General features: G+C 42.7%; 1 protein-coding gene across 1 annotated transcript in view; it reads left to right on the plus strand.

Annotated features, from left to right (window-relative positions):
* CDK6 (cyclin dependent kinase 6) overlaps positions 1 to 19244 on the plus strand; it is a 233949-nt gene that overhangs the window by 50420 nt on the left and 164285 nt on the right. The window contains exon 3 of the mRNA XM_062179253.1: positions 14278 to 14413. Coding sequence (XP_062035237.1) covers positions 14278 to 14413 — 136 coding nt within the window. The remainder of the gene's footprint in view (positions 1 to 14277; positions 14414 to 19244) is intronic.

Here is a 19244-nt window from a genome sequence, read left to right on the forward strand (position 1 = left end):
CAAATGGCTGCAACATCTAAGAGGCCAAATCTGGAAGCCATAAATGCAGTCCAGGTCTCCCACATGGTTGGCAGAAACTCGGGTACTTAAGCTGCCACCCAGGGTCCACATTAGTAGGAATTAGGAATTAGGAGCTGCAGCTGAGAGTCAAACCCAGGAACTACATGGGACACAGGCATCCCAATCAGCTAGAACACCACCTCTGCCTTCTTTCTGCCTCCTTAAAGATTCATTTATTTGAAAAGCAGAGTGAGAGAGATAGAGAGAAATATCTTCCATCCAGTGGTTCACTCCCCAAATGGCTGCAACAGCCAGGCTGAAACCAGGAGCCAGGACTGCATCTGCTTTTCCCACTTGGGTGGATCAGAAGCAGAGTAGGAAGGACTCAGGCCAGCACTCTGATGTGAGATGTGGGTGTCCCAAGTGGTGACTTAACCTGCTGCTCCACAGCACTGCCCTGAGCTTCTCAGTTCTTAGCATGCCAATTACTGGAAATCTTGCTGGAGTAGATATAATTTTAAGGTGTAAGATGTTAAATATTGATTTTTGTAAGGTCCTTCTTGGTTTAGACTAGCTTTAATTATTTTGGTTGCTTGTACCTTTGTTACTTTCAAAGGGGAACTGAATTCTTAGGAGACTCGGCCGTCTTATTCCTCAGTGAGCTTTGCCTTGGCTTGTGTTCCTCATCTGTGTAACAACCGTATAGAACTTGGTGATCTCTATAAAGCTCCTCATTATAAAATTCCACAGTTCTGTGTAGTTTTCTTTGGCTTTTGTAATGAACATTTGAAAACCATAAGAGCTTTCAGTGTCTTTTGCTTCATGGTAATTCCGTTACTTTTGACCTCCTAGCCAGGTTACAGAAAAATAATCTCATTTTTCTACTTTTGAGTGTGTGTGGAGTTACTTCATGTTGGTAGAGAATTAGTAATTGCTCTCCTTCAGGGGCAGTAATATATGCATAGCATTGTTTTCTCCTAGAACAAAGAATTTACATTGTTTACATGTTTAATTTCTAAAATTATCTTTTCAGTATCGATGATTAGAATTTTCTCATTAACTCAGAGCAAAGTGAAGAAAAATACATCAGTGTAAGAGGAAGGAAACTTGAATCAGAAGGTTTCAAATTCTTGTTTTTAAGGTAGTAATTTTTTCATATTAAAATTAATAGAATCTCATTGTAGAAGATTTAGATAAGCCAATAGCAGAAAACAGTTATTCCATAATCTCATCATCCAGAGACAACCACTGGCAGTACTGTGATTTATCTTTCTGCTGTTTATTCCTTATGTGGAGTCGTGCTGTACATCCTTCTTTGAAAGTTTTTTGGTTTTTTTTTTGTTTTTGTTTTTTTTTGTTTTTTGGTAACAGTATGTTATGATTGCCTTTCTATGGTAAATAAATTTGGCCTTGCATCACCATTTTAGAGTCACATGGTATGTGTGTACTTGTATAAGGGGTTCTCACAAAGTTCATGGAAAAGGAAAAATGCATGGAATGAAAAATTTTTGCATCAGAATAAACTTACCTTTTAATTCAACTTTCCACAAAATTTTAAAAATACTTATTTGAAGGGCCAGCACTGTGGTATAGTAGGCTAAGCCTCCACCTGCAGCACCGGCATCCTATATGGGCACCAGTTCGTGTCCCCCAGCTCCTCCACTGCTTCAGATCAGCCCAGCTCCAGCCATTGCAGCCATTCGGGGAGTGAACCAGCTGGTGGAAGACCTTTTTGTCTGTGTCTCACTCTCTCTAACTCTACTTCTCAAATAGATAAATAAAATCTTTAAAAATATATATATTTGAGAGACAGCTCATTCACTGGTTCACTCCCCAAATGCCTGCAGTGGCAGGGGTTGGGGTAGGGAGGAAGCTGGGGGGCCAAGAACATAATCCAGATCTCTCCCACCTGGATGGCAAGAACACAATTAGTAGAGACATCAGCACTGCCTCCCAAGGTTTGCATTGGCAGGAAGCAAGAGTCAGGAGCTGGAACCAGGACTCAGACTCAGGCACTGGGACACAGGCGTCTTACCCACTTGGCCAAATGCATACCCCTTCCAGTATTTTTTGAAGTATCTTGTGTGTGTGTGTGTGTGCATGCATGTATAACCATACCACTCTGTAGAAAAGTTTTTACCAATTTCTGCTTCCATGGTGATCATAAGCCCAATTGCTCAAACTCTCACAGATGCTGGGTTGGTTCTGTTACTAAAAAGAATTATTTTTTGACCCAGTTTGAAAGGCTTAAGTAGTGTATCACTGATAACTTTGATTTCCTTAAATTTCTACTGAGGTTTAAGTTTATCATTAAACCTGTGTCTAAGGTCATGGGTGTAGTGGCGTCGGTACCTGAGTGAATTAGTGCTGGGACAATTGTGCTCCCCTGGGAAGGATGCTGAGTTGTGAAAGACCTGTGGCTCGGGGTGGCCATGAAGCATGGTTGGGTTTCTTCTGGGGCCCAGCCATCAGCATCACAGGCACCGCCTCATGCTGGCTGCTCCATCGTTTTCCTCCGAGAAAGGCCCAAAGCTGGAGAACAGGGCTTTCACAGGTCAGGAATGGAGAGAAATGCGTGTTGAAAGTTGTCCAGAATGTTCTGCACTCTGTGTGACTCAAGTCAGAGCTGTTCACTTTGCTTTTAAAAATACCACTTAACTCCTGTATTTCTGAGTTTGGAATATCTTTTTCAAGTTCTGTGGAATGAATTGAGCTGTGACATATTCTTGAGTAGTCAAAGGAAGAACACGAGGTTTCATAGTCATCTTCTCTCTCTCTCTCTCTCTTTTTTTTTTTTTTTAAGATTTTATTATTTACTTGACAGGCAGAGTTACAGGCAGTGAGATAGAGAGACAGAGAGAAAGGTCTTCCTTCCCTTGGTTCACTCCCCAAGTGGTTGCAACGGCCGGAGCTGCGCTGATCCGAAGCCAGAAGCCAGGCGCTTCCTCCCTGTCTCTCATGCAGGTGCAGGGGCCCAAGGATTTGGGCCATCTTCTGCTTTACCAGGCCACTGCAGAGAGCTGGACTGGAAGAGGAGCAGCTGGGACCAGAACCGGCGCCCATATGGGATGCTGGTGCCGCAGGCGGAGGATTAACCTAGTGCACCACTGCGCCGGCCCTGCATAGTAATCTTCACTTTCTAAGTTCTGTGCATTTTCTGAACATACTTTCAACCCCACATATACAGTGTATCCTGGAATCATTTGGGGATTGGCATTCCCATTGCACCTGTCAGCAGTGCTTCTCACTTGCCATGGGGATGTCTGTGTGTCTCTGACCCCAGTGCTGTGCTAAATACAGGGTTGGATGACAGAGAGGCTTGGAAATCAGATCTGGAGCCAGGCATCCTGACAGCGAAGCCCAGCACCATCCCTTAGCTGTCCCTGTGCCGGAGGCAACGTGCTGACCCCCTCCACTGCTGCTTTCCTGCTGCATCCCTGTTTTCTTCTGAAGCAGCTTTATTTCCAGAAGACTCTTCCACTGCACAACTCTCCTATTTAAGTATGCAGTTCAGCAATTTTTGGTACATTTACTGAGTTATGCAAACATCACCATGATCTAAATTTAGAACATTTTCATCACCCTAAAAAGAAACCTAAGGCCCATTTTCTTTTCTTTTTTTTTTTTTTTTTTTTGACAGGCAGAGTGGATAGTGAGAGAGAGAGAGACAGAGAGAAAGGTCTTCCTTTTTGCCGTTGGTTCACCCTCCAATGGCCAGCGCATCTGGCTGATCCGAAGCCAAGAGCCAGGTGCTTCTCCTGGTCTCCAATGCGGGTGCAGGGCCCAAGGACTTGGGCCATCCTCCACTGCCTTCCCGGGCCATAGCAGAGAGCTGGCCTGGAAGAGGGGCAACCGGGATAGTATCTGGCGCCCCAGCCGGGACTAGAACCCGGTGTGCCAGCGCCCAAGGCGGAGGATTAGCCTGTTAAGCCACAGCGCCGGCCAGCAGTCATTTTCTTTCCTCTACCCTCCTTCACTACCTCTACTCCTAGGCAGCCACTATCTATTTTCTGTACTTAGGGATCTGCATATTCTTTTTTAAAGATTTATTTATTTATTTGAAAGGCAGAGTTACAGAGAGGCAGAGGCAGAAAGAGAGATCTTCCATCTGCTGTTTCACTCCTCAAATGGCCACAATGGTCTGGGCTGCACCAGGCTGAAGCCAAGAGCCATGAGCTTCCTCTGGGTCTCCCACATGGGTGCAGGCACCCAAGAATTGTACCATCCTCTGCTGCTTTCCTAGGTGCATTAGTAGGGAGCTGGATCAGAAGCAAAAAACTTGATCCAGTGCTCCAATATAGAATGCTGGTGTTACAGGCCATGGCTTCACCCATTGCACCAGGATCTGCCTATTCTAAATACTTCATATAAATGCAATCATGCAAGATGGTAGCCTTTTGTGAGTTTTTTTTTTTTAATTTAGCATGTGCTTTTCAAGATTTTTCCATGATATAGCAGGTAACTATATTTCATTTCTTTTTATTTTTAAAAATGTTTTTAAAAGATTGGTTAATTTTATTACACAGAGAAGAGGGGGAGAGACAGAGAGAGGGAGAGAGATCTTCCATCCACTGTTTCATTCCCCAAATGGCTGCAACAGCTGGAACTGGACCAGTCCAAAGCCAGGTGTCAGGATCTCTTGGGTCTCCCATTTGGGTACAGGGGCCCAAGCAGTTGGTTCCTGGCTTTGGTCTGGCCCACCTCTGGCTGTTGAGGCCATTTGATGAACCAGCAGATGAAAGATATCTTTCTCTCTCTTTTCTTTCTCTCTCCCTGTAACTCTACCTTTCAAATAAATCAATATATCTTTTAAAAACGCAATAAAAAAGACTTAGCAAAAGTACTCAGAGCTGCTTCTACATCCAGACTGTCTTCCCTTGGTTTATCTATAATCTCTGGCATACTGTGCGGGGTTGGAACTTAGGATCCCTCTACGCTAACCAAATGCTACAAGTTCTTAGGTCTCTTAATCCATTCACTCCTGTGAATTCACCTTTTAAAATTTTTTAATTCATTTCTTAGCATTTTATTTGAAAGACAGACAGATCTTTCATTCACTGGTTCACTCCCCAAATGTCTGCAACAACCAGGGCTGGGCCAGGCTAAAGCCAGGAGCCCAGAACTCAATCCAGGTCTCCCACAAGGATGGTAGTGTGCCAAGAACTTGAGCCTTCATCTGCTGCTTCCCAGGGTGCACATGGCAGGAACCTGGATCAGAAACAGAGCCAGTGCTTGAACCCAGGCACTCTAATATGGGATGTGGGCATCCCAAGAGGCATCTGAACCACTGCGCCAAACGCGTGCCCTAGGCCTTTATTTTGAGCAACATGTGTGCATTCATAAAGTGACTGGTTGGAAGTAACTGTTGTAGAAGGAAACGACTCACAGCGTGTCAGTACATTCCTGAAGTGTAGCTGAGGTTGTGAATTGTCTGTTCTGATTCAGATGCAACAGTCCCGGTTGTCCCAGTTGCCAGGCTTTTTATCTTTTTGGGTAGTTGGCTTTGTGCTCTTTTTGAACTTCTAAGACTATTTTGTGTTGGAACCAGACTCTGAGCAAAGGTACTCCCCATTGTTATTTAGCTGCCTGGGTTTTCTTTCTCATCTTCAGGTGAGATTCTGATCTGCATGGTGTTTCAGAGTTCACTTAACTGCTTTTGCTCTCATTGGCTTCACTGCAAGACAGCCAGCATGGTAATGAATTTCCTTATTTGTTTTAACGCTAACGTAATCGTTTCCTTTTCCCCATAATGGCATGTGGTGGGCCTGACAGCGATGCTGCAGTGCATTCTTCTCCCTGCCTCCTGTCCAGATCAGTGCAGTAGCTGTTGGAAGACAGTGTTTGTGGAGAAGTGTGGCTTTGCTCTAGGACTGTGTGAGACGTCTGGATTCTCCTGTTGAATGTTCTAAGACATCCCAACTATCAGCAGAGAAGTATTTAGGCGTCCTGTATGCCATGAAGCCATCCTGCATAGCTTATTTGGGAGCTAGTCTGAGAACGCTGGTTTTGTTGCTGATCATGTGGTTTCTGTAACCAGTGTTTGCACATACGCAGGTTTTACTGTTTGCTCTATTTTCAATATTTACTGTAGTGCAGTACACATCTTGGAAACTTGCCCACTGTGGGGGATTCCCATTTAGTCTGTGAAACAGTTTTGTTAACAGGTACAGGCGGTATTAACATACAGCTACCCTGCCAGGTGCACAGAGACAGAAGCTGAAACTGGATTAACAGCAAGTCTGATGGTGATGAGCTGCAAGAAGCTGAACTATGCAGTTTGCTTACAAACTCTGTCTTGAAGACTGTAGGAATAAAATCATTTTTGAAATAACAGATGCTTTCTTTGCATTCCCTTGTCAGATTGCCGCTGCCTTAAACCTCGCAGCATCAACACACGGGGGGTTCCCTGCTGCAGCATTTTTGTGGTTTGGTGCTGCCATGCGTTTCCACTTTTGAGCACTAGGCAGTGGGGCAGGAGTGTTTAGCCAGGGTTTCAGGAGACCCTGCCTCTCAGCAATGGATGCAGCCTTCCGTTCATTGCATCCTTGGCCTTTGTGTTATTTTTAAGTGCTTTTCCTTCCCTCATCACTTCCTCTTGCCTATTGAGCCCTCTCTTGATCTAGGTTCCATAATCCAGTTTATGATGAGTCTGTCTGTCTGCTTCCTTTTTCTGCATGAAATGTCTGTATGGTCAGATCTGGAACCCCTAATAGGAATCCTGGGAGAAAGCCTCGTGCTTCCACACAAGATAGGAATTAATCTGGTTGCTGCTGTCCATCAGTTTTGCCACTTGGACTGACAGATGGAAGGACCACTTAAGGTGACCCTGGCCCCAGCACATCAGAGAACTGGTGGGGTCACTTAGAGGACACTACTGCTACTCGGTGTGCTTGTTTAACTCCTTTTGTCTGTGATACACAATGTATCTGAGGGCAGATATTTATTGATGCTTTGAAGTCATTTAATGATTTCAAAATGATTTATAGATGTCTTAATCAGGACAGTTTTTTGTTGCATGTGACGAAAACCCACCTCAAACCAGGTGAGCAACAAGTGATTTCACTGGCTCTTGTAACTAATAGATCCAGGGCGTAAGTCAGGCCCTAGTGGGTCTAGCTGCAGAAACACTGTCGTCTGCAGTGGCTTGCCTGCTGTCTCTCAGGCTCTTCTGTGCGCCAGCCACATTCTGTAGAAGGTTCACGAAGCCTAATGTGATGGCAGAGACTGCCATCAGCAGCTGCAGGCATATACTTTGCCAGTTTGGTAATCCCAGTATAAAGAGAGCTTTTACTCTCCCAGAAGTTCTAGAAGAATTCCCAGTCCTGGGAATTTGGGGATGCTGCCCATCCCCAAATCAATCATTGTCACTCTGTTCATCCAGGGTTGGCCAGATGCCATCTTTGAGCTTTGCCCCCAAAATTGCCTTGCCCAAGTGTACGGCAGGAGTGATTCTTCCACAGAAATGTGAGTATGGTTTCCAGAAAGGTAGAGACTACCTGACTACTGTGCTCTATTGTAATAACATGAAGAATGATTTTACTTGGCTGTGTGATACGGGGCACATAGTATTTAGAGCATTTATTTGGTGTCATCTATAGCTGCACATTATAACTTCCATTTTTATGTGTAAATCTTCTTTTCCTCTGCTAGATAGTAAAACTCTTAAAGACAGTTCCCTCACTTGTATCTGTTGGACACTCTAAAAGGAGTGTAGTGGCTGCCCATGGCGGGATCTGGAGGGTGTTCATGGGTGCTGCTGAAGTAGTGATTTCCTTCCAACAGTGTGCCCATTGCTGGCAGCATACTTCTGAAGCTGTACCATTCAGTGTGGGTGGAGAGCGAGTATACACTCAGCCCACAAGTAATGCTCAGGAGCGCACCCTGGCCTGTCACGCAGGGCTCGGGAGATGTATGGACATTAATTTGCTGCAACAAGCTGTGGCCATAGTGCTTCATGGACTCCAGAGGAGGAGATGGGATATAGAAAGAAAAGGTTCTTCTCTGTTCCAAAGACTGGCCCTCGTTCAAATACAGTTTTGCTATGGTCCTTACATAGCTGTGCCAGACATCTCTCAGCTCTGAAACTATTTGATGCCCAAACACTGCAGAGTGTAGGGGTAGGGAAATGACAGGAAAAAATTCCACATAGAACTTCCTGTGGCAGGTCAGAGTTTAGTCACAGCTGATAATACAGATTGCCCTTTTATTTTAGCCCACAATGGAAAGGCAGGGCTCGTGTTTACAAAGCGTGTTGTTGGGGAGACCTTCGCAAATGTAATCTTTGGAATTCCCGAGCCTGTTGGATGTAATCCCATCCATTAGCTGAAGGCCACTTGCCTATGGGATAGATCCAGAATAGCGAGTTAAACTGAGAGCATGAACAGGAAGCAGTCATTAGGAATTACAATGGGTAGGATGCAGAGTTAATTCAGGGAGATATTTTGTTATGAGATAATTACATCACTAGGACAGCTGGGAAGCTGAGTGCTGTGCTGGACCAAAGTGCTCGTTCTCTGCCCTGCAGCTGGAGGGTCAGGACAATAGAGACAGCAAGAGAACTTACTTTATGGGATACTTAAGGGCTTGGCTGACTTAATTGTGAGATGGTAACAACCTATCTGCCTTTTTTGGATTGCGTTTTGCATAGCTCAACTGGATTCATGGCCTTAATAAATGCTGAGAACCACTTTTTTTCACTCCCACTTTTTGAACATTCACTTGGATCATATTGAGCTAAGCTCTAATGGATAAACAGTGAATAGTAGTTTTCTTTTCCTCTAAAAGTCATCTTGAGATTTTTTTTTTCATATTAAACACATTGTGATTATGGTTTTCTTATGGAACTGCAGTGGTGCAGTCATTGAGCTGCTATTTTTTTGCCAGTTCACTGAATAGCCAAAGAAAGTTTTAGAAAACCTTCAAATGTTGGTCAACACAAGGAATCAGACAGTTGGCATCTTTTCCAGTATTCAGGTTCAGATGTTCAGACCTGTGTGACTCTGGTTATCGGCAGCCTAGCCACATTCCTCGTGGATTTATAAGCATGTATTAGGGGTTGCCGACATCTAGTCAGATCCCAGTGATTTCAGCAGCCTTTTGTGAAAGTTGTTGGTTATATTAAAGCATCTATACTGCTCAACAAAGTGACTCTTGGTTGATTTGGAGGGAAATCTGAAGGGGTTCATAAAAGATGAAAAAGCATCATAAATATTATATTCTAAAATCCCTGAAGCTAAGATATACAACTGTTTATTCAAAGTTCATTCACCTCATAATGGGTAAAAAACAACTGCTCATTTGTACTGTGATTATTTTTACTACATAATTGAGTCAAACAAAATTTGATGTTTTAGGGGCTGGCTTTGTGGTGCACCCGGTTAAGCTGTCATGTGGGCCACTGGCATCCCATATGGGCACTGGTTCCAGTCCCAGCTGGTCCACTTCCAATCCAGCTCCCAGCTAATGTACCCGGGAGGGCAGGGCAGCTGAAAATGGCCCAAGTACTTGGGCCCCTACCACCTATGTGGGAGCCCTAGCTGGAATACTAGGCTCTTGACTTCAGCCTGGCCCAGCCCTGGCTGTTGGGGCATATGGGGTATAAACAAGTAAATGAAAGATCTCCCTTCTCTCGCTGCCTGTAATGCTGCCTTTCAAAGAAATAAAATAAATCTTTTTTTTTAAATCATGTTTTAATGAGGAACAGTATTTCCCTGATGTCTTCTGTGGCGTACTGAGTCCATAGGATGTTGATGGTCAGCATTAGAGCCAAAAAAAAGGCAGTGTGCTACAGGTATTGCTAGTTCTTTATTTTCCTTGATGCCACACGTGATTTTCTAAAGACACTGTAATACATTCTGTTTCCCAAATGACAATAATGACACCTTAAAAATAATAGGGATTATCTGCTCAAACCTGGATGATCCACTTATACCAAACACTAATTTTTTTTGTAGCCTTGGAGGATATGTAAGTAAATCCATTAAAATCCATGCAAAAATGTTCTCTATGAATGGTCACACAGAAAATGCCACTTTTTAAAAACTGTCAAAACGAGTGCCTTTTCTCCAGGATTTATCATGTAGGGCAGTCAGCAGTGGCTTCCGCGAGTTTAGCTTTGCATGCCTTGAGCATCCTTGGAAAGTCAAGTGTGAGTCCAGCTGCTGCAGGCGGCACCAGGGAATCTTCGCATTTTGGAGAGAGTGATGTTACGTAACTTTAAGGAAAACAGTGTGGGTGGTTTAGATGTTATTCTTGAATTGTGTCATACAAAGAGTGTTTGAAGACCGTTTCAGTGCAGTGAAGCAACTTGCCTGTCCCCGGTGCTGTGGGGTAACTTCTGAGACAGAAGACAACGGTCTTGGGGGGAGCAAGTGACCTTTTGTTTCAGCAGTATTTTAGGATCACTGCATTGTCCAATTATGTCCTCATCAGAAGTTTTTTCTTTTAGAAACTACTAAATGGTCGTATCTATCTGTCTATAAAAAAAATAGATATATTACAAACTATATGTGCCTTAAGAGCTGGAGTTGCTAAAATCACTATTGACTTAAGGCAGTAATAAACAGTATACTTTTTTCCATTAAGGAAATGTAATTTAGTGGAGCATGTTTTTGAAGTGATGTTTAAGAAGCACAATCCTAATGGACATGGTATGAGCCACTTTCCATGTTTGTATTTGCTTTTTTTTTTTTTTTTAAAGATTTATTTATTTGAAAGAGTTATACAGAGAGTGAAGGCGAAGCAGAGAAAGAGAGAAACCTCTTCCATGCGCTGGTTCACTCCCCAATTGGCCACAATGGCCGGAGCTGCGCCGATCCGAAGCCAGTAGCTTCTTCCAGGTCTACCGCGCAGGTTCAGGGGCCCAAGGACTTAGGCCATCTTCTACTGCTTTCCCAGGCCATAGCAGAGAGCTGGTTTGGAAGTAGAGCAGCGGGGACTCGAACTGACGCCCATAGGGGATGCCGGCACTGCAGGCAGCGGCTTTACCCGCTGCACCACAGGGCCGGCTCCTGTATTTGCTTTTACTACATGCCATTTGGGTTTCCTTGCTGTTTTATTTTATTACAAAAATAGCAGCAACAGATACAAAGAAGCTCGATGACTGTCGAACTTCTTTTTCTCCTTCATAAAGGAGGAAAAATTGAATCTGTCCCCAAGTGTGCGGGTTTTAATGGAAATAAGATGGCTCCAGAGGAGCCTGTGAATAAATGGCAGTTACCTTAATTTACCAAGTGTGTTAAGTCCATGCATGATGGCAGTCACATCTTTTATAGTATTGGACTTGCACGGTTTATGGCACTGTCTTTAATAAATTTATTAGGAATTTTTATTTTATCAGAATAATTTTTTAAAAGATTTTATTTATTTGAGAGGCAGAGTTACAAACAGTGAGAGAGAGACAAAGAAAGGTCTTCTGTCCATTGGTTCACTTCCCAAATGGCTGCAACAGCCGGAGCTGTGCCAATCTGAAACCAGGAGCCAGGAGCTTCTTCCAGGTCTCCCGCGTGGGTGCAGGGGCCCAAGGGCTTAGGCCATCTTCTACTGCTTTCCCAGGCCACAGCAGAGAGCTGGACGGGAAGAAGAGCAGTTAGGACTAGAACCAGCACCCATATGGGATGCTGGCGCCACAGGCAGAGGATTAACCTATTGCGCCACAGAGCCAGCCCCCCATCAGAATAATTTTTTAAAGATATATTTATTTATTTGAAAGGTAGAGTTACAGAGAGGCAGAGAGAGAGAGAGAGAGAGAGAGAGAGAGAGAGAGATAACTTCCATCGGCTGATTTACTCTCCAAATGGGCACAGTGGCTGAAAGCTGGGCCAGTCTGGGCATTCCCAGGCCATAGCAGAGAGCTGGATCAGAAGTGGAGCATCCGGGACTCAAACTGGCGCCCATGTGGGGTGTTGGCACTGCAGGCAGCAGCTTTACCCCCTACACCACAGCACCAGCCCCCTTTTTCAGAATAATTTTCCAGAGTAAGTCACAAAAGGGGAAAATGTTAAGTTTAGGGGTAGATTTTTTTTAAGATTTATTTATTATTTATTTGAAAGGCTGAGTTAGGGTGTGTCGGGAGGGGAGAGACAGAGTGAGAGAGATCTTCTGTCCACTGGTTCACTTCCTAAATGGCTACAACAGCTAGGGCTGGGCCAGGGCCAAAGCCAGGAGCCAGGAGTTTCTTCCCAGTCTCCCACATGGGGTTAGGGGCTCAAGGACTTGAGCCATTCTCTGCTGCTTTCTCAGGCACATTAGCAGGGAGGTGGATCAGAAGTGGAGCAGCCAGGACTTGAACCAGTGTCCATATGGGATGCCAGTGTCACAGGCAGCAGCTTTACCTGCTATGCCACAATGCCAGCCCCCTAGGAGTAGATATTCAACTGTAGAAATTGTAATATTTGGAAGTAAAAAATGTGAGGAAAAATTGAAACTGCCCATAACTAAACAGTAGTTTGGATCAGGGAAGTGTGTGTGTAGCTGTTGGTATTCTGATGTTTGAGTCGCCATATTTAAATGAATTAAAGCTGTCTTTAGTTTCTTTGAAAATTTAGTGTAGATTCAAAGAATTACCAGATATTGTGGGACTTAGAGGACCCTGAAGTGCTGGGTGGCTTGGTGAAGCTTCTGGGCGCTACACACATGGCAGGGGTGATTCACAAACAGGGAGAGCTAGAGGCAACCCTGGTTTTCTGTTTTTAAAGATTTATTTATTTATTTGAAAGGCAGAGTTAGAGAGAGAGAGATATCTTCCATCCTCTGGTTCATTCCCCAAAGGGCTGAAACTGCCAGAGCTGAGCCAATCAGAAGCCAGGAGCCTGGAGCTTCTTCCAGGTCTCCCACATGGGTGCAGCCACCCAAGCACTTGGGCCATCTTCTGCTGCCTTTCCAGGCGCATTTAGCAGGGAGCTGGATTGGAAGTGAAGCAGCTGGGACTTGAACCCGCGCCTATATAGGATGCCGGTGCTTCAGGCAGCAGCCCTACCCACTATGCCACAGCACCAGCTGCAGTCCTGTGTTTTTGTAATTGGGCTGCCCACTCTTGAATCGTCTGTTTGAAGAGGATGTTTACTCCGTTTTTGAGAAATGAAAAACTATAATATCAATATCATTTTATTGGTTGTTTCCTAGTATTTATGGGGCATAACTTGTCAGGAAACTTACTTCAAGTTTGTTTATGGCCATTTTGTTCAATTCTTCAAACATCTGCCGAGAGTCTTGTGCATCAGCAAATGTGACATGGCTGAAACTAAAGGAAATTTTCTCCTTTGGTTTGAAAATTCCTTTGACTACTGAAAGCTTTTTTTGGTCTTGTTTCTAAAACTTAACTTTTTAAATTAGTTGTAAGACTGCATGGAGGAAACTAGGTTCACTGATCCAAACTTAATTATAATATTTGTTAGCCTGTCTTTTTTATCATTGAAGCACACTATAATTTGACAGTGTGTTTTCCCCTCCCCCCAAAAAAGAAATGTTAAGATATCAGTGCTAACATTGTAGAATGATTAAATCAAGCTAGCGCGGTCATTGCCTTAATGACTAATGTTTTTTGTGTGCTGAAAACATTTAAGATAAACTCTTAGCAATTTTGAGATATAAAACGATTTATTATAGTTATCATTCTGCACAATAGATCACTAAAACATCAAGACACTGCGTTGTACCCCACATAGTTACTGTTTGTCAATTAAAAAAAAATATTCCAGTCTTGATTAACAAGGCATTTGAAATTTTAAAACGAAGAACTTACGGCCTTTCTAGGGAAACAATTGACTCACCAGGATGAAGAGGGCTTTCTTAGGAAGTAAATTCTCCAGTATTCTATCATACTTACTTCATAGCCTTGGCTATAACACCTTAAATTCCAGGAAAATCTTCCATTTCAGAGCCTAGTATCTCCAAAGACTACTCAGTCTGTCTCTAATTCTTCTTGAACTGTGAGCTAAGAAGAAACATCCTTTGCCAGAACTGCAGGTTTTTAAAACTGTCTGTCAGTGAGTTCTATGTAGGTTCTTAACCAAGGAAATTCTCCAAGCAGGCATTCTCGTGGTCCAGTCTTTACTGCTATAGATGTTCTCCTCGTGTAAGCAAGTGCTCCTCTCTTGAGCGTTCACATTCACAGGGAAGTGTTGAATCCCACTGGGATCTTTCCATGTGATAATAAGGAATGTGTGGCACTGACCATGGTGTTCCTGATGTGTGATGAAGCTGAGGAATTGTGTAAGACATACAGGTTACTTCTTTACTTATTGACACCGACTTAATCTCTTTCTCTATTTCTTCTAGGCTGTTTGATGTGTGCACAGTGTCCCGGACAGACAGAGAGACAAAGCTAACACTAGTGTTCGAACATGTTGATCAAGACTTGACCACTTACTTGGATAAAGTTCCGGAACCTGGAGTGCCCACTGAAACCATAAAGGTACCAAGAATCATCCTTCTGCCTGGTCAGACAGTGTACTATTTTATTAGTTTATTGGGCAGTGGCATTCTATACTTAATAAAATTGCCAGAATTAGGACTTTAAGTACTCAATATATAGTTTAAAATATCAACTAAGTAAAACATTCATAGAATGCAATGCATTCTAATTCAAAAGTTTTAAGGTAAAATGAAACACCTTTTTGTTCTAATGCCTACTTAAATATCTGTGTGTTATCTGGCCCTAACTTTGGAAGGTATAAATGCATTAAGTGTAGCTCAGTCTTTTGCTGATGCTTCATGGTCTCTGAGGGAGACCATATTTGAAACATTCAGGAGTGTATTTTACTTTATAGTTGTATTCTGACTTCAGGACATACCTATGCTATAAGTCTGAAATATTGGTTATTTGGCCCATCTTTCTCCATTATTGTGTGTGTGTGTGTGTGTATCAAAAGTTTATAGAAAGCCTAAATGTCAAACTCAGATTGATTTGTACACATTGGTACTCAGTAAGTAAGACACATCGCCAAGCTTTCTTCAGATATAATTATTTCAAAATTATTTTTTAATGGTTTACAAAAGTTTAAACATAGACTTTTCAAAATGATCACCAACTTGTTCTGAGACAGTTCTAAGTTATTTTAGAGGTATGTTTTTTAAAAATAGATTGAAAAGATGAATTGGTCTGTATTTTGTGTTGTTTTGTTACTGTAACAAAGTATCTGAGGCAGCCTGCTTTAGGAAGAAAACACAGCTGGGGATTCCAAAGCATGGCACTGGCATCAGGTCGGTTCTGGAGAGGACCTCATTGCAGATGATGGGCCTGCAAGGGAGAGGGAGGAATGCATCACCCAACAGGAAGCCAGGAGAGCCACTCAGGGGTCAGCTCAGGCTTTCTTCACTCCTCGACTCAGGAGCCCCACAAGAGATTCTAAATCCCTTCCTAGGGGAGCTCCCCCCGGTCACTTAAGGACCACCTGCTGGGCCCCACCTTGTAATCCTTGGGGGACACACTCAGATCACAGTCCACAGCACAGGTAGCTGTGTATTTGTCCAACACAGGGCAATGTACAGGTCTTTAGAGCTGCATATTAAATTCTTTTAGAATATTCCAGGGTGCTGAGTGAAATCATCTGCCGAAATATCTGTGCAGTTGATGGGGCAGGCATTTCCTGACTCCATTTTCCTGAGAATGCAGACCCTGGGAGGCAACAGATGAAAGTTTATCCAAGTGGAAGACCTGGATTGAGTTTCTCGTGGCTTCAGCTTGGCCCGGCCCCAGCCATTGTGGGCATTTGGGGAATGAACAGATGGGAGCTTTCTCTGCCTGCCTCTGTCTCTCTTTTTATCAAGTTTTAAAAAGATTTGAGGAGTCAGGGTTATGAGCTCAGCTAAGGCTTGGTGAGGTAGGAGTAGAAATGAAGCGGAATGAGGAGAATTTAAAGATGGGAGAAGCACAGGTAGAGAGTGGTTCTCAACGTTAACTGAAGGGCAGCTGAAGCGGAGTGGCTGAGCCCATACTGGGGGCCGGGGGCTGTTGGTAGGAACTTACTACCAGAAGCTTTTTGTGTGAGGTGACATGTTAGGGTTCTGGGTTCTTCTATGTTTTTCGTCTGTTTCCGGGGAAAGGAAATGTCACTTCTCTGGGCTGAACAGGAGATTGCTCTGAATGCTGTTAAGTTTCTTCAGCCATCAGGGTCAGTGCCCCTTACTGGTTGGCTGGTAGGAGTTGGCAGATGGGGGCAAGGGGTTCTGGTTACTTAAGGTTTTTCATTAATGGCACATTGATATTTTCACAATAAAATATAACCATGGTCATATGAAGAATTTCAGGCAATTAATTTATATGTTATGGTTAATGGAACTTTTTTGCTAAATTAAAGAGTTATCAGAAGACCCTTCATTTCCTTCATTTTTTTCATTTTCTGAACTATACTAATCTACTTTCTTTCCGTACTAAATATAAGATTTTTTTGTATGATGCTTTAATGTCAATATTGAAAACATAAATAATCCCCAAAAAGCTTTATAAACCATCAAACAGATAGTTTCAGGCTGAACATGTAATTGATGTAAATTCATTTTTAAAATACACTTGCATTTTTTCCTTTCTGGGATTAACTCATTTTGAACAGGTAAACATTGACTCAGTGGGAGCTTCTGGCCAGGTGCATTCTGGTTGAGGTTTCCAAGCACACAGCTAGAGAACAGGAATATTTTGTAGTATTGGCTCACTTAGGAGATGGCTTAATAACTAGATCAAGCAAATATTGTTAGGATAAACAACCTGTTAGGAACACAAAATGGACTCTTATATAGAATGTTTTGTTGTAGTAAGGGTTTTTCTGAATGCACTTGTGCAAGCTTCTGTTGAATATTTATTTTGTTCAGGAAGGGTTCTGTGCCAAGCACTCTGGGGACACAAAACTGACTTAGGCATGAACCTGCACTTAGGGACTTTAAAGCATAAAAGGAGATCAAATGCACGCAGATACAGGTGGTTGGCATTCTGTATGGTTATTTAGTTTACAGGGTATTTTCAAGTGAAAATAAAACTGTTTACAGATAAATGCAACTTATTTCTGATTCTTTGCGGTATGGTACCAAAATACTCCCTAAAGTATTTTTCAAAGGACCAAAATCATAGACTCAGTATTGACACTGTGTAGCATAAATTGAGACATGTGATATTATCAAAATAATTATAAATATGCAAAATAATTTACCATCAAATAGATGCAAAACAGGAAATCAAGGTATAACATCATGTGAGATGATTCAGGATAAGGGGATTTTCTTCCACCAACTGGCTTGTACTGTGTTTTCTGTGGCGCTGATATCCTAGTGCACATTCAGGTTGTAAACTGTAGTAGGTAGCAGAAGTAGGATAAAACTGGGATGTTCCAAGTTGTTTTACTAACAATTACAGGAGTAAAATCTTTTGGCCTCCTGGGCTTATCTTCCCAGCTTACAAATATCCTGCAACAATTTTTCAAGTACCTTTAAATACTGTTTGTTGTCAAAAGATAAAAAAGACAAAAAACACAGATGAAGCCATACATATTTGTTGAGATTGATGGTCAGGTGAACTCAACGAGGGAACCAGTTACTACTTCATGGTCCTCTTATCAGACCCTTGATAAAGTATGTTTAGGGGAGAGGCCTGATCTGAAGCTCATAAATATAAAGTAAAATCGCATTTAAATACTTTTTAAGATTTATTTACTTATTCGAAAGTCAGAATTACAGAGAGAGAGGCCAAGAGACAGAGATCTTCCATCCGCTGATTGACTTCCCAAATGGCTGCAGCAGCTGGTGCTGGGACAGGCCAAAGCCAGGAGCCAGGAACTTCATCCGGGTCTTTCACATGGGTGCAGGGGCCCAAGAACTTGAGCTATCTTCTGTTACTTTCCCAGGCGCATTAGATGTAATACTCTCTCCTGTGCAGGCTTTAAAAGTATAATGCATCTTAGTGAGCCATTCGTTTGGTATTTGGGTTCTCCTGCATAATGCATCACCTTTCCTAGGAGATTAGCTCCATTATCTTATAAGCTGTCTGAGAACCTAGTGTTGTACCTTGTTCACTCTCTGCATTTGACAAAGTTGGTGGTATAATTTCACCAGTTCAGGCACCGGAAGTTCATGTGAAAGACCAGCAGCCTCTCTAAAACAGGGCAGGGCTCTTTTAACTCTAGACCATATGGCCTCTCTTGATGATTTCATCTTGGAATAAAAATTCGATTTTATTTATGAATCTCTATGATAAATGAATTCTATAGAGTTTGAGAGGACCAGAAAAGCTCCAGGTTTATGTGTCCGTGTGGGTCATTTTCTTTGTGAATTAGATAAAACTTCATTTTATGTTCAATTGAATGTTTCTTGGAGATGTCCATTGGTTGTAATAGTTTCAGTAAGAGATAAGATGTACTATTAGGTTTGTTTTACAAAATCCAGACTTCCAAGACTGACACACACACTCATTAGCACCTGGTTCCTGCCTCTGTATCTGTTTTCATGAACAGTATCTGCTGTAGTCAGCAGTGGCTCTGAGGTCAGCGTGGGATGCCCAGGGCTGAGTCATCTTTCTCCATCAGACATTTTGCAAAGTGACTGACTGGTCCCTTGGACCACAGATGAGGAAAGTCTCCCAGATTGTCCTCTCTCACTGCTAAAGGAATCAAGCCATGCCCCCTCTCGGCTCCTGGTGGTCTCCACTTTGCCTGAATTATGAGCAGGTGATTTGTCTCATCTTTGCAGGACACAGAGCAAATTAACATGAAAATATCGCTTCTCAGAAAGCAAGGCAGGCTTGAATGCCCTGTCACTGCTGGTCATTAGCCATCTGCCACCAGACACTCATACTCTGTTTATCACATTTGAAATTCAGAGCAGATGTTGCATAATAAGGTGATCCCAAAAACAAGGCAAGAAACTCCAAGAGCAGATACTCCACGATCATGACATGCATCCTGGGAAGAAATTTTTTTCAAACTAATATAGCTGGGTGAATTGAATGGACTGTGTTTTTAAAAACATACCACACACACACACACACATGAACCTCTTCTGGTGTTTAGTACAAACTGCTTTTTAGAAAATAATTTTAAAAGAAAATACACATGTGGAAGAAACCTGAGAGGACTGTTTAATAGAATTTATTTTAATAAGCCACGTGAGCTGTTGTCGTAATCCCAAGTTCTGATGTAAGGGACCCCCTAGGTGAGTCAAGCCAGCCTTGACTTTTACTATCACGTGGTCCTCAACTTAACAGTGATTTAGCAGAATTCAAATAGTTCCCTCCTGTAGTACAGTTAGATCTCTCTAGACAC

Source organism: Lepus europaeus, chromosome 20 (assembly GCF_033115175.1).
Source record: "Lepus europaeus isolate LE1 chromosome 20, mLepTim1.pri, whole genome shotgun sequence".
Taxonomy (NCBI): domain Eukaryota; kingdom Metazoa; phylum Chordata; class Mammalia; order Lagomorpha; family Leporidae; genus Lepus; species Lepus europaeus.